We start from the raw sequence: 15402 nt of genomic DNA, 5'->3' as shown, positions 1-15402 counted from the left end.
AGTACCAGCAGCGCCTGGGCGCGTGAATCCCGGGCCCTGCCTCGGACCGCCTCAGCGCCTGCCACGTGACAAGACCCCAGGTGGTCTGCTGCACGCTGGAGTGGGAGAGGCACTGGTCTAGGGGACTGTTGTGCAGATGCGCCGCTGGGACGCTGAGGTCGCATGCCCCTTTCTCCCCCACTACCCGACCCGAGCAGGAGCAGTGGAGGGGAGAAGTGGGCCGGGGGGCCAGTGAAACAGAGGCCCAACCCAAGCCGGGAGCCAGATTTTGCCCAACCCTCACTTAACCCCTGGCTGAGCTCTTTCCTTGCTCTCACCGGGCTCAGTCCCTTGAGAAGCCTTCCCCGGGAAAGATGTGTGTCCTTCCCTCACTGCCAGGTCCTTGACACGCAGCCCAGCCTCACCTGTGCTGTCACCCAGGGCCCAAATCATTACTGGCCAAACTTTCACGGAACAGGCAGCCCCAGAGCAAAAGGCGGTGACTGCCTAAGACCGGGCTGTGGTCCAGGCCTTCGCTGAAGACCTGGCAGCCTCGCACCCCTGCCACACCCATGTGAGACGCCTCCTGTGTGACATGCAGCTCGTGCCCGCAGGCTGGCCTGTGCTTCCTCACCCCCATCACGGGTCTTCAGATGTGCACAGAACTCCGTGTGCTGTCCCCATACCCGGTGGGCATTTCAGAGGAGCAACGGGGCCACGCTGATATGTCCCTTTGTGGGGGATTTTTGTCCAGGCTGTGGCACCCCCCCAGTCCCCAACTCTATACAGCTTAAGGCTGCTTTCCCTACAAAACACCCACACGCACATACAATGAGGTTCAAATAAAATGCATTTCGTATAAATATCTCCATCAAGGAGTCATACAAGGAGGGCTCAAGAGGCAGACTGGGGTTTGTTTTTTTTACGTACAGAGGCATAAATAACTGTACACGGGCAGCTAAGTACAGAGTGACGTGACAGCGCCTCCTGGTGGTCACCCAATTAGTGCAATCAAGGAAGTTCCATCCTTCTCACCCACTGGCCAGGCCTGGCACTGCAGATTTAGTCTCCAAGGGACCGGGGAGGCCCATCTCTCCGTCACCCGGGGAAGGGGCTCACTCAGTCCAGGCTGCTACTGGGTAGCAGGTCAAGTAAAGCGTTTGAGAGGGAAGGCTATGGGGAAATAAGATGTGAGGCTTGGGGATATAATCTCCCTCCAATATCTCCAGTCCTGTGACCTCAGAAAATCGAGAGTTGTCACCATCCGTAAATTCTACGGTGGCAGCTTTAACTTCTCCTGTGGGCGCTTGGAGCTCTGGTATTGCTGGGAAGCCCCGCTGCCCCATCCTTTTTCACCTCATAGGGAAATACAGCACCAAAGATATCTTCATGATAGCGCTTCTGGCTCTTTAAGGGAAAACAGAGACCAAAGTGTCAGCTCTGTTGGTGCAGCCACCTCTCACTCATCAGGTCCAAGCTGGGACAAGCCCCAGGGGTCCCCCTGCTTCCCCATCACACCTACACTCATGAGCCATCTGCCTTCCCAACTGTCATGCTTAGATTATACTGGAATCTCACTTAGACTATGTAACTCTCATGAACACCTGCTCTGGCGTGGACCACCAAAGCATCTCCCCAAGCTTTATGATGGACGCTAAAGCCTGTCCAGTGCTTGTCCCACAAGGTGCTCCAGGAAATGTGGGCTCTGAGATAAATACGGTTGGGAAATGCCGTGTACTTTCTCCCAGTCTTGAAGGGCCACAATGCACAGCAGCCTGTCAGGGGCTCTGAGAGTCTTGCAGAAAAATCAACATGTTTGCCTTTGTTTAACTGAGCAACCAGACCAGGATGTACAGTTAGGCCTTCTAACAGCCCGACCAGCTCTGACCTCCCGCCACCTCTAGGACTCCTTTGAGCCCAGACTGTTCTGAGCCTGACTCCCCTGGCCCTGGCTCCCTGGCCCATGTCCTTGACCTGCATCCCGAGCCCACGCACCAGCGGCCCTACCTTAAGCTGGAAGAAATAGTCCTCCACCTGCTCCTCAGTTAGGCTCAGCGCGGTGGCCACCAGCTGCTTCAGGGTGCGGGCCACATCCCGGGCCATGCGCACGTCCCCGCAGACGTAGAGGTGGCCTTGATCCTCGTGGAGCACGCGGAGCACCTCGTCCGCCAGCTGTTGCCGCAGCATGTCTTGAACGTAGACCTGAAACCAGAGGAGATGGTGGGTCCAGGCCCCCCCTGCTGGGGGCGAAGGCTGCGGTCAGGGCTGCTGGCCATGGCGAGATGAGGAGGAGGTGGGAGGGGCGGCGGGGTGAGCACCCTCCTGGCCAGGGCCTTGCACGGGGACCAGGCTCAGGATGAGGCGGGGCACTGGTGCCCTGCCCGGCCCAGGCCTGGGCTGGGGCTGGAGAGGTGAACGCTGGCCACAGCCATGCCCTTGAGGAGCTGACTCTCTCGTGGGGCTCCCTGATTTGCTGTGAATTCACCGTGCTTCAAAGAGGCATCCATCAAGCCACTTACCCTGCCCAGAGCTCTGAGGCCCACCTGCCTACAGCCCAGAAGAGGGAATCTCTGTCCTTGAGATCCCCCCTGTAATTCAGAGCAGGGCTCCCCAGTTACACAGAAGTCCTGGGGCCAACCGGGGACTCTCTCCTCTTGCTCCACACAAGATGCCCAGTGACCCTGGCACTGGGCCCGGAGTGCCAGGTCTGGGAGGAGCCCAATGGGATCAGTTCACAAAGGCTGAGCCAACAGTCTTTTCCGACTCCCCAGGCTCATGCGGCAAAGTACTCCCCGGCACGGCAGAGCCGGTCCGCGGGCCGTGCTGGCAGCAGCGGCTGCCCCCCAGCCGTGCTGTGCTGGAGCGTAAAGCCGACCTGGACCACCTCTCCCCCCCACAGCTGTACATGCCGGGCGAGGACCTTCAGCAGGCTGGGCACTGGGGATTGGCCCACATGCGACTCTGACTTAGCCCTGAACGTCTCAGGGCCCGTCTCTTCTCCTGGAAGAGTGAACATAACCGCTTCACAACGCCACTCTGGTGACTGTATAATCGCCTCCATTTTAAAGCTGAGGAGGTGAAGGCTCAGAGAAGTGAGGGGCTCGTGGGGAGCCAGGCACCCACCGTAGTCTGTGTTTTAATGCTCCACCCACTGTGCGGGCAGCTGCAGCATTTACCTTGGGCTGGTTAGGCAGGCGAGAATAGGCTGTGTGCACCTCATGCAGCACCCCCTTCCGGGTCATCTCCAACATCTCTTCCCGGTAGAGGTGGTCCTCGTCTGGGCGGCGGCACCCAAACACCAGGGTCATGCGGCCACTCTGGAGACCTGCAAGACCCAGCAGGCCGCAGTTACCAGGGTGGCCACCAGAGGGCGGACGGGCCATGCTTCAAGGCCTGCCGAGCTGCGCACCCAACTAGAATCCCATTTCATCCCCGCCTTCTATCTAGTACCGTCCCCACTTTACAGATGAGGAAACTGAGGCCCAGGGCATTCACATCCTTTGTCCATACAGGCTGAGGCAAACTTGGGAGAGGGGCCAGGAAACATCTGCGGGGTGGCTACAGCTTCAGTTCTACTCCCAGGCAGGTGCTGGGCACCACCTGGTACCCCCTCCGCACCCCCCAAAACCCTCCAGCTGTACCTTTGTGCTCGGCATCATGGAGCCGCTGCTGCCAGAAACTGCGGAAGGGGGCGATGCCCGTGCCAGGCCCGATGAGGATGCAAGGGTGGGAGGGGTCCTCGGGGAGGTGGAAGCCGCTGGCACTGAAGGGGACAGAAGGAAAGAGGCCCCGTCCTCAGACACCCTGGGTCGGATGCACACACAGGACAGGGGCTGGGAAGCTGGGGGTGTGGCCGGGGGCGGTAGTGTTGCGGGGTGGGGAAGACAACGAGCTAAAAGTTGATTTCCCAAGTCCTGCAGGCTGTTTCATGTCCCCTGTCCAGGCACACCCTCACCTTGCCCTGGGGTCCCTCCGAAAAAGGCTGAGCCTCATTGTACTCTGGGCCCCAACATCGCTGCCACCTCTGTCCCTGCTAGAGACTTGGCCACGCTCTACCACTGGGGGTTAGAATGGAGAGGCTCAGTGTGACCCTAGTGCCTTCTTTACGGGCCAAGGGGTCCAGAGTGGCATCTAAACCCCAGATTCCTCCCTTTCAACCCAGTACTCCCCGGGGCCGGTGGTCCCGTGATGGACACGGTGGAGGGGGTGCTTACCTTCGCACAAAGCAGGGCACCAGGTCTTGGGGCTTCAGGTTGCTGAGCCATGCGCTGCAGACGCCGTGGTGCAGGGGACCCTGGCCGTCTGCAAAGACAGCACACACCTGAGCAGCATCGTCCCTCCCACCCCTGCGTGAACCTTCTCAGTGGCTCCTCCCACACTGACGCACCTTCCTGAACTGCGCGCTCAGGCACTCTGCAGGCTTTAATCAAAGGAATGTTTTTCTCCTGGTTCTGAGTTCCACCCTCTGTTCGCCCAGAGCTGGCAAAAGCTGAAAGGGACTCAGAGAGTGTGCAAGGCTCTCCTTGTGCCACTGCAGAAACTGAGTCTCAGAGAGGGAAGGTGACTTGTACAAGGTCACTCGGGTAGCAGTAGAATCAGGTCACAGCTCAGCTTCCCGAACTCCCGCTCTGATGCTCCTTCCAAGAGTTTCTCCAGGGACCCTCCCCGCCCATCACTCAGCTCCGATGACAGTAGCACAAAGTGGCCCCTCAGGGTGACCACAGTCACTTCCTCGCAGTGTCTTCAGGAGTCCAGCCCTTACTGGTAGGAACCCTGGGTGATGGACAAGCTGCCGAGCCTTCCGGTCTGCTCTTCCATCTCTGTCTCCCCCAGTGGCTCTCCTGGGCTTGTAGAAACCCCAGGTTCCCTTCCCAATGGCCCAGCATTTAAGGGGACCTTCAACCAACTCGAGAAGTCCCGCTGGTTTTCCTCTGGATGGAACCTTGCTCTCCCAGGATGTGCCTGCCTCTCCTCTCCTGGTCTGAGGGTTGAGACTTGGCCTCTGCAGATGTTCTCTAGCAGAGCAAAGAGAGGCTCCGCCCAGTTTTCAGGAACTGAAAACCTTCGTGCTCTGAGCTGTGAGCCAGCTCCCCAGCTTTGCCAACCCAACCCAGGCAATGCTCAGCTACGGAGAGAGGGCAGGGGTGTGGTTCATCCAGCGGAGGAGCGAAGCCCAGTTGGACAAGGTTTGGGGCCTCGCAGTGTATGTTAGCCCATCCCCCGTCCTCTGGCCTCACAGCACCCTGCACCTTCCTTCTTAGCACCTACACAATGACAGCTGTCTATTTCTATGAGTCTTTCTTCATTGTTGCCTCTAGATGGGAAGCTCCATGAGGGCAGGGTCTATGTGTGCTGTATTTCCACACCCACCGTGGTGCCAGGCATAAAGAGGTATGAAATAAATCATCGCTGAATGAGTGAGTGAATGAATGAACAATCGAGGCAGAATCACCCCTGTATTCAGGCTGAACTATCAGGAAGACTAAGAATCGCTGGGCTCCCACTAAGTACTGGGTACTTTCCACATCTGATCTCGTTCAATTGTCCCAACAGTAGTTGGACAGTAGAGAGGAGTATGGTGGTTAAGAACTTGGACTCAGCAGTCAGACTACCTGGGTTTGCATCTCAGTTCTCTACCTGCTACCAGGGTGACTTTGAACCTGTGGCTTAACCTCTCTGTGCCTCAGTTTCCTCACCCGTGAAATGCACACAGCTCCCGTCTCACATGGTTACCGATCACACATACACAAAGACGTTAGCTCAGTGCCTGGTTCATAAAAGTCTCTCCCATACTCCTTCTATCGCTGTTAACAACTCTGGAAGGTGGGTGTTTAATCATGAGGAGACCAAAGCTCAGAGATGTTGAACAGCTGCCCAGTAAGTAGCAGACTTGGGCCGCTCCACAGCCTCTGCCCCAGCCTTACCTCGGGTGCGGTACGTGAGCACGGCCACAGTCAGGTGGATCTCCGTGGGTGTGTGGTCCCTGGAGGAGCTGATGGAGTAGTACCGGGGCTTCAGGACAGGCAGCTGGGAGAGCAGGAAGCTGGCGGACACCCGCAGGGACGGGAACTCCTCCAGCACCTCCAGGAAGGTGGGGCTATTGGTGAACTTCCACTTGTTGTAATCAGATGGCTGAAAGCCAAGGGCAATATGAGTGTCTCAGGGCGTTTGCCCCACACAGAGGGAAGAGGCTGTCACAATCCAGTACTCATTCATCCACTCCCACAGCAAACACGTCAAAGCACCAGGTGCTGTCCACGGTGCTGAGAATGCCGAGCTAGAGAGGAAAAAGTTCCTGTCCTGGAGGAGCTCAGGCCAATGAGTAGCATTTCTCTAACTTGTGTGCTTAGAACTTTACTGTCAGCAACTTGCGGGCAGGAGTCAAATCTTTATTCTAATCTAATTTGGGGAAGGGCTTCAGAATCATAGAGACCTGGGTTCAAATCTTGACCGAATGCCCTTACTACCTGTGGGATCTTGTCCTCCTTATTTAACCTTTGTGAAACGAGGCTAGCATCACCTTCCTCGTGGGGCTGTTGTGAGAATTAAGTGAGAAAATGTGTGCCAGGTTCGTGCAGTGCAGCCACAGGATAATGGCAGTGGAGGTGGCTGGAGTGAAGATGAGTAGCGATAATGGTGATGGTAATAATGATATTCAGTGCCTTTTGCAAAGACTTGGGTCTAGAAAGTTGCAGGTGAATCAATGCATTCTCTCATTCATTTATTAGTTCAACTTCCCGTCTGTTACTATGCCCCTTATCCATTCATCCACACCATCCGTCCTCCAACACTTCCTAAATTCCAGGCTTGCTCCAGGTGTGGGGAACAAAAGACAGAGTGGCTCTCCTTTTCTAGCTCATTTCTGAGGATGTGCACTTTGCTTGCACCCTGCAGACATTCCAAAAACTTCAGGTCACTTGACACAACTATGTCCTAGAGATGGGACAGGAGAGGATGCCTGACTTCCTCCCAGCCTTTGACAAATCACACTTTGGGAAGCTGCAGTGGATTCCCCTTGGAGGTTAAAGACCAGCTCTAGGCTCAGGATGCCCCCGACTCTGGGGCCCTGCTCCTGCCTCACCCACCAGCCCCGACCTTCACCTGGCACAGGGTCTCCAGCCTCTGCCTCTCAGCCTCGTCCGTGGCCAGCTGGGCCAGCTTTCGGAGCAGCAGCTGGGTTGGCGGGGTGGTGATGTCCAGGAAATAGGTGAGAGCCTGGCTGAGTGAGCAGGTGGGCAGCCGCTTGTCCCTGACCCAGTAGCTGCCTGGATAGGGAAGAAAGGAGTCAGGATGGGGAAAAGGCCCCATTTAGGTTTCCCAAAGAGTGATGAGGCATCCGGGATAGACACCCTCCACCCTCCAGCTGCAGGGGAGAGAAGACACTGAAGTTCTGGTTCCAGTAACAGCAAAAGGGTTCATGTGCCCGACTCAAGTGCAGGAAGATGGTGTCCAGAGATAGGACTGCCAGGAAAGGCTGGTCAACAGCCTTCCAAAGGGCACCCAAGTTGACACAATCCTGCAAAACTAACTACGTACCAGAGTCCAGTCCCTCTCTGGCCCAGACCTGAACTTCAGCAGGACACACACAGCTGAACTACAGACTCACCATGACTAAATTCACCAAAGACTGATGTACACCCCCAGAGGTCAGTTCTTCATTTAGAGAAAAGCCCATAACTGCAGTCACCAGGGGTGCTAGACCAAGAGGTGCTGGGTGAGAAGCACTCAGCCCAAAGTGAGGTGGCAAGTCTCAAGGAGTGCCAAGAGGCAGTAGGCAGGGCGGTCACAGCATGGACACTGGAGCCAGTAGACATGGGTTCAAACTCTGGCTCCCCACTTACTAGTAGGCTGACTGAACCCTCTGAACTTGGGTTCTGTCTCTGTGAAATGGACGTGATAATAAAACCTGTCCTGCTGAGTTTGCATGAGGACTGAATGAAACAGTACACGTATTAGGTAAAAATATTAGTATTACATTATTTCATCTAGACCCAAGGCCTGAGGAGCCACATCTGTCCCCCTACAGTCACAAAGATGTCTCTGTCCCCTTATCCCCGAGTTTCAGGCTCTCTCACGTTCTCCTGGACAGTGGGGGACAATGCCAGACTTTGCTTCTCAGACGCCTGCTGTCCTGTTTTGGCCACTCTCTTTAGGGGGACACATTTTTTGGAGGTATCGTGATCGCTGAGGAAGCTAAGGCCAGGGAGCTAGTCCAAAGGGCCGGAAGGCCCGTGATTACTGATTTCATTAGTTTTCCTCTCCTAGTCCCTGCCACCCAGTGCTGTGCTCACCACACAGGCTGAGAGCCTCACCTTAGCACACAACGGGGACTCTGGACCCTCCCCATGACAGCCTCATATCTCCAGTGAGGATGGCCAGGAAGAGCCAAGCTCTCCTGGTCACCCATGGTCTGGCCCTGCCCATCGCCCACAGAAGGTGGGCATAAATGAGACCCTCGGTAGGGAAGCAGTATGAAATTAGAATGCCATGAAAATGCAATATAAATTCCGAAACATAAAATTTGGGATCCGAAGAGACATTCAGGGTGTATTAAACTACCTTCCTCTGACCTTCTGGACAAATGTCGATTAGCCCATGGGAAATGGATATTCCTCCATTCCTGCGTTTGTTTGGTGCCAGGAATTGTGGTGAAGGTTGTACGCGTATCTACTCATCTGTTCTTCACCACAGCCCTGCGAGGAAGGCTCAATTATCTCTATTTTAGAGACAAAGAAACAAAGCCTCGGGAGGTTAACTCCTATGCCCAAGGTCACATTGCTAGTAAGTGATGGATCGGGGACCTGAATCTTCAAAGCTCACCATTTTTATAGTTTCCACATTTCTCTATCATGTCACCAAGCAAGCTGCACATGTGTGTCTGTTGTGGGACTAAAGAGACAATGCATGTATTGATAAAATGCTGGCATCAAGTAACTACCTCCAAAGTGGTGGCTGCTACTGTTATAATAATAATAATTATTATTATGACTATTTTTGCATATCTGCATCCTGTACTAGGTAGTGAGCTTTCTGAGGGCAGACACAGAGTCTCATTCATTTTTGTAGCCCAGGGCCTGCCTGGTATATAGATGTGAGTAGTTAAAATTTTGATGGAAAAATGAATCAGTCAACCAACAAAAGTGGCCGGGTAAGCAAAGAATGAAGCGGAAAGATAGCCCAGCCTCTGGTGTTGGGCAGATAGTCCCAAAGAAGCAGCCCTTCTTGTTGGCCCGGCGGCCGGTCGAGGACCATTTGCAAGGCTGCTCTGGCGCGGGCTTCAGAGGCCCACCACTCAGCAGGAAGGACAGGGTTAGCTGCCCGTTTGCAGCGCAGGTCCGGGCCCAGCCCATCAGTGGGGCTGGGGCTTAGTGGGAGGATGCTGGGGGCGGCCTCAGCCGAGGCTTTTGTGCAGAGGGCTCACCGTTCTCGCAGAGGGTCTCCAGGCACATGGGTTGGTGGGGTGCAGGGCCATCCACCACTCGCTCCAGGATGCCTTGGACGAGGGCTGGCTGGTTGCCTGGGAAAACTCCGAGGTGCTCTCCCGGCAGGTAGCTTGGACCTTGGCTGCCCTCACAGGAGAGTTCCACCAGGAGGGTGGTACGGCTGCAGAAGGAAAAAGAAGCCTCTGGTTACGCCACCAGGATTTCCTCCAGCACTCCCTGATGGGTGGGCCAGTTTCCCCAGGAAACGTGCCCTCCTTTCATTTTCCTGCCTGGTTCCATGAACACGGGTTGCCGGCATCCCGAGGCTGGGGTGCTCAAGAGGGCCCGGGGATGACCCGGCCTGTGGCTTCTCTGTGGGGAGAGGGTGGACAGTAATCCTCCCATGCAGCCCTCCCAAGCCCTCGAGAGCTTGACCACAGACTCCGCCTAAAGAAAGCATCGCACTGGGAGGTATGTGGGCATTGAGACAAACCTTTCCTAGTGTCTAGCACAAATCTGGTTCTTATTAGAACACAGCCCACTTTTGCTAATGAATGTAAGGACAGCACAGAAAAACAAAACCTACAGAGAATCCACACTGCTGGCTGACCTGGCGGGGAAAGGTCCTTCCCTGCCAAAACTTTTCCTGAAAGTTCTTAAGAAAGCCAAATGGTTTGAGTTTTTCTTGCCCTCCCCTTTTGGTGAAATAGTTAAGTCACAAAGGACAGGAAGTGAAGCAGGTGCCTCGTTCCCAAGCTGGAAAACTGGCCCATGGTTAATGGAGACCCAATGTAAAGGTGCTGGTGGCCACAGGGGTTAACAATCAAGCTGCTCCTACCAATGGCATCGTAGCTAATGCCAGTGGACACTTCCCTCCTCTCCTTCCTAAGACTTGCTCTGATCTTTCCTGGCTTAAAATAAAATCTGTGGAACGTCACCCAAGAAGCCCTCTGCTTTGCCCTACCTGGATTTTGGACTCTGTAGATTCTGCCGCGATTTCAGCCTCATGGTGAACACATGCCTGGCGTGCATACTGCTGAGGGCTGCGGGACAGAGAGGCAGTGAAGTGGCAACGTGGCTCTTAAGTGTTGGTGGGGCAGCCTCCACATGCTGAGTCAATTCCACCCAGACGTGACCCTGGGGTGTCTCACTGTGGTGGTGCTGGGGTTTTCCTTCCCTTCCTTTTTTCCCCACTGTGTTTCTGAATCACAAATAAAGACCCTTGGTCTGACAGAGGATGCTTGTGCCGCTGCTAGGTATTGGGAAATGCAATGCAGATGCCCCAATATGGGAATTTCTAGGACATCCCATGGCTTGGGATCCGCAGGAGAGCGTAGTTGAAGCTGGGGATGTCCTAAACATGAGGAAACGTGTAGGACCTCTGAAGTCCTGGTATGGGAAAAGAGGAAGCACAGAAGCACAGCATCCAGAGGGGCCGTTCAGAGTTCCCAGACTGTAGCCTTGAATTGCCTCTGAAAAATGTTCTTCATCATACCTGGCTGCCTTTAGAGCGGGAAGGCTGGGGCCCAGATCCCAACTTGGCCATCTGCTAGCAACTTGCTGCACCTCCCTGAACTTCAGTTTCTCTGTCTGTGCCTTTCTCGCAGGATGAGTGTCAGGGATCACTTAGAGCAGGTGGGCAAAGAGTCCAGCACAGTGCCTGGCACATAGGAGCGTCCTCTCTCCAATGCCCTCTCAGGGTTTCCTCCTAAACCGCCTCTCTCAGAGACGAAGCACGCCCTCAAGTCTTGCATCCCCGCAGGCTCTTGGACCCAACAAGAGAGAGATGCCTGGTAGCCCTAGACTAGCTGCCTCTGTTCAGAGGGTCTTAGTGGTCTGCTTGACCCTAGGCTCAGGACTCAGAGACACCCACGCCGGCAGGAAGGACAAACAAGCTCCGTGTGGTGCAGGGAAGCAGGTACCTTTGTTGAGGTCCAAAGGCTGTGAGTCTTGCACGAGCCTGTAGTGGTGCAGGTCCCAGGTCACGTTGGCAGTGTAGAGCTTGGGGATCTGAATGTGGTGTTTGCCTCGGACATCGAACGTCTCACAGGCTGCCTGGACAAAGATGGAGCCGACTGGTGTTAATAATCAGCCCTGTCATCAGCGGCATCACCACTGCTGGGGCTATATCATTTTTCACGTCCTTGCAACTGAGCTAAGAGCTTTGTGTAATTACTAAGCACACTTATCTGGTTGGGCTGTTATGAGAACCCCAAAAATGGCTGGTCCTAGCACACAGTAGCTATTGCTATTATTATGAATATTAATAACGACAGCATCTTGTTTTATCCGCAAGCCCACACTTTGACACAGGTGTGATCACTCCCATTTTCCTGATGTGGAATCGTGTGGAGACGTGGGCTTGGGGACCATGTCGGACCCACTCAAGGTGGTGCCCATAAGCCCCACTGCTGGGTGAAACGCTTTGCTTCGGTGAGTTCTCTCAGTCAGTGGGGTCAAGCCACAGGTGATAAAGACCTACTGAGATATCCCTGTCCCCAAGTTCTCTGTGGCTGGGACACTGAAACAAGACGAGGATGTCAGGAGGTGACCTGGGTAACCAGAGGGGGGAAGATCTTAAACCACAGCTTCCCGAGGGCAGGGAGGTGTCAAGTGGAGCTCTTCTGGGGGCTGCGGGAAAGCAGAAGTGACTTGAGCCCTCAGGCCTGTGAGCCCGGCCCACACCCGCGACCACGCCTTTAGGACCCAGCAGGGGTCATGCCACCCAGGATGCCCAGTGCAGGTGTCCTGGGCACGAGTGCACCGCAGCCTCCCTCCCGGTGCTGTGGGGCAGCTCCGGCTGTGAACTGACCTTGAAGGTTTGCACGGCCCAGCCACGGAAGGCCTCCTCCTGCCCGCTGAGCTCGTCCCCTTCCCCTGCTGGGGTGAGCTGAGAAGCCCCCAGCTGGGACAACTTCTGGTCGATGTCATGAGCAAAGGCGCAGAACTGAGGGTACATGCTGGAGCCGAGGCCAAACACGGCATACCTGCCCGAGGAGGACGCGCACGGAGCCTGGGTGAGCTGACCCCGCCCACAGGCCAGCCTCCGACCCTCCCGCCCCAGCTGGGCAAGGACCGCCAGTGCACACCCCCTTCCTGTCCTCCCTGGCTCCCGAGCCTCGTCTCCAGCTCCCACGACCAACCCCATGCCTGGCCTACAGAACAGTGAACGGGACTTGGTGTCCCTGCTTTGACCCACAACACCTCTGAGGACAGGCTGTCTCTGGGCCTGGACGTCCCAGGAAGTTCCCACTTAGACACACCCAGCTCCGTCCCTGGAACCCAGACTCTGGGAGTGGGGAAGAGATTTACCTGAACTTGTTGGTGAGTTCTTTCAGCATGAAGAGGGACTTCTTCAGTTTCTAGAAAGAGAGAGAACCACAGAGTTCTCAGGACAGGATTAATAAAAGCACCGCTTTTCCCTTTCTTCTGGTGGCTCATTTAAAAACTGGACATATCTGGCACGAGAAAGTTCAAGATCCTCGCATGGATGTTGGTTTAGGTGGGGCCGCCTGGCTGGGACTCAGGGACAAGTTCAGCCTTAGCAACTCATGTGGGCCTGACCTTTGGTCGGGGGCGAGGACAGCCCAACCCCCAGCCCATCCAGCCCTGGCAGAGGGGGGCCTGCCTTATAGCAGGGCATCTCCAGAGGGACTCCTGATGGGACATGAGCCTCTCTTCTTGTCAGAGTGACAACTGTCCCGTATTCTCTGAAATAACCCTGATTTCCCAGGAACTCAAGATAACTTCAGGTGGAAAATAGTGTCAAATCACATGGTAAGAAAGTATTCTCTTTTTCTTTAATTTTTTATAGTTATTCCTGTTTCAATTATTTCATTCTTTTGTCCTGAACACTAGGGAGAAAATCTCAGACTGCTGCTAATGGAGACTTAACACTTCTCTCATACTTGCTTATTACTCTTTTTTAAAAAGCAAAGCAAGCCATGGTTAGGCAACAGTATCCAGCTGAAATTCAGTAACTGCTTGGCTTTCATTGGATTTACCTGGGACCAATTTTTGCTGGCTTTCCATTTGTGAGAGTGATAGAAAGTGTCCTCTAAACATGAATTTTTGAATGTAAAAAGGCAGGTCAATTTACTGAAATATATTAAGCACGTCACAGGAAAGGCAGCTCACGCCTACAGAGGAAATTACGAAGGAGGCAGGCCAATGGCTGACGTTAGGGCGACCCAGAGTGATCTGAGCTCTCATTCCCGAGTGCCCTCCTTAGGACATGCTGAGTCCCCAGATCCTTTCCTTGGCCCTCTTGGGCTCTACCAGACCCCAGACGCCTGGGACTCAGGCCACCCACCTCTCCGTTGCCGGGGGAGTCTCCGTTCCCGAACGTGCTGGTCACCAGCAGCAGTAGCTGCTCCTCCTCCAGACGGCTCAGCCTGTATTCGTCCATGCAGAGAACCTGCACGGCACCCAGGGTGGACACCAGCCCTTGCTTCCCAGGCTGGCGCCCTCCACGCCCTCCCCTCACCCTACTCAGGCCGGGAGTCCCCTTCGTCATCTCAGTCCCCTGGTGCCCGGCACAGAGGAGGTGAATACTTAACAAATCCCTGTCTACTGAACCTATTTGGCTCAGCGGCCATGGCTCACGGGCCCAGCCGCTCCGCGGCACGTGGGATCTTCCCGGACCGGGGCACGAACCCGCGTCCCCTGCATCGGCAGGTGGACTCTCAACCACTGCGCTACCAGGGAAGCCCCCTACTGAACCTATTTGAACACAGCATCCTCGATTCTTTGATTCTGCCACGCTAACACTTCAGCAAGGCCTGGAGGGTTTGCCTCTAACATACTGCATGTCCCAAATCAGAGCACGTCTCACCGCTTCCATCGCTATCTTGAATTCTGAGTGTGTGGACATATTTTCCACAAAAACGGGATGAGCAGGTTACAAAAATGACAACTCCTCTGGCACCCCGGGGACCCAAATGCTTTGCCTGAAACTAATCTCAGGTGAAATGTGTCACGGCCTCGCAGCTCTACCCAGGCCTACCTGACCCAGGAGGCCTTCAGTGATGGAGGATCGAATCCAACACTGGTGGAAGGAATTGGTCACCCTTGGGAGTTTTGTTTTATTTCTCTGCATCTTATTCATCCTCTGCCCCCTTCACATTTAGCACTGCACCCTGTATAGGAGGTGTTCTGGAATGTGAATAAAATCCATCTAGAACACCTCATATATATTGAGACTTAGCATCATTAAGAATGTGTTTCTCAAACTGTGTTCCCTGGAGCACTATGAAAAGCTTATTTACTAGGTAAGTTTGGGAATCCCTGGACACACCTCTCTCCTTCTATCACAGATTTTCAATGTACATCAGCATGCCCAAGGCTCGGGGACATCCAGGAGCAGAGCAATCATTTTAACTTGCTCCAGACTTCTCCGTGCATAGGCTGAGTCGGCTACCTTAGGGTTGAAGGCACAGCTGAACAAGGCCCCTAGGTCCCGGGCCAGTGTTTCTGATCTTCCCGTCTCTGTTGCAAAGAGGATCGTGGCTCTGACCCGGGAAGCCATTGTCTCACGCATCAGCACTGAGGCAAAGAGCACGGCTCTGTGGGGACAGACATACTCTGTGTGCTGAGTCAGCCTTCTAGAGGAAGACGGGGGCCCAGCATTTAAAGTGCAGCAGATCGAGGAAAAAGAACCCAGCTTTCTCACCAGCTATCAACCCTGACTCACCGCCCTTCTCCTCCTCTCCCCGACTCAACCCACCACTCAGCCCCTTTGGGAAAATGGAGGAGAGAGAAGGCTGGGACAGAGGTGGCAGGTGACCCTGGGAATTGGTGTCTGGATTTCTGGGAGCCAAACCCTTTCTCTCTCTTTTTTAAATGGTTTTAATATACCTTTTTCTTTTTTTTTTTTCTTTTTTTTTTTTTTTGTGGTATGCGGGCCTCCCTCTGCTGCGGCCTCTCCCGTTGCGGGGCACAGGCTCCGGACGCGCAGGCTCAGCGGCCATGGCTCACGGGCCCAGCCGCTCCGCGGAATGTG

At 54.7% G+C, this 15402-nt stretch overlaps 1 protein-coding gene across 4 annotated transcripts in view; it reads right to left on the bottom strand.

Annotated features, from left to right (window-relative positions):
* Window positions 1–15402, bottom strand: part of NOS2 (nitric oxide synthase 2) — a 38177-nt gene that overhangs the window by 4931 nt on the left and 17844 nt on the right. Inside the window, exons 13-26 of one of the 4 annotated variants that reach the window (XM_028483825.1) lie at window positions 14821–14965; window positions 13714–13818; window positions 12714–12763; window positions 12214–12388; window positions 11324–11456; window positions 10366–10444; window positions 9401–9582; window positions 7081–7244; window positions 5904–6111; window positions 4194–4281; window positions 3621–3742; window positions 3156–3304; window positions 1987–2181; window positions 812–1386 (exon numbers count right to left, since the gene is read on the bottom strand). In XM_028483825.1, the coding sequence (XP_028339626.1) occupies window positions 1267–1386; window positions 1987–2181; window positions 3156–3304; window positions 3621–3742; window positions 4194–4281; window positions 5904–6111; window positions 7081–7244; window positions 9401–9582; window positions 10366–10444; window positions 11324–11456; window positions 12214–12388; window positions 12714–12763; window positions 13714–13818; window positions 14821–14965 (1915 nt within the window). In that variant the 3' untranslated portion in view covers window positions 812–1266. Of the gene's footprint in view, window positions 1–811; window positions 1387–1986; window positions 2182–3155; window positions 3305–3620; window positions 3743–4193; window positions 4282–5903; window positions 6112–7080; window positions 7245–9400; window positions 9583–10365; window positions 10445–11323; window positions 11457–12213; window positions 12389–12713; window positions 12764–13713; window positions 13819–14820; window positions 14966–15402 lie in introns of those variants that run through there. The other 3 variants (XM_028483826.2, XM_028483827.1, XM_028483828.2) reach the window with 3 other exon arrangements.

Source organism: Physeter macrocephalus, unplaced genomic scaffold (assembly GCF_002837175.3).
Source record: "Physeter macrocephalus isolate SW-GA unplaced genomic scaffold, ASM283717v5 random_78, whole genome shotgun sequence".
Taxonomy (NCBI): Eukaryota; Metazoa; Chordata; class Mammalia; order Artiodactyla; family Physeteridae; genus Physeter; species Physeter macrocephalus.
The sequence above is the reverse complement of the archived record's forward strand: the minus strand, read 5'-3'. Positions and strand labels throughout refer to the sequence as shown.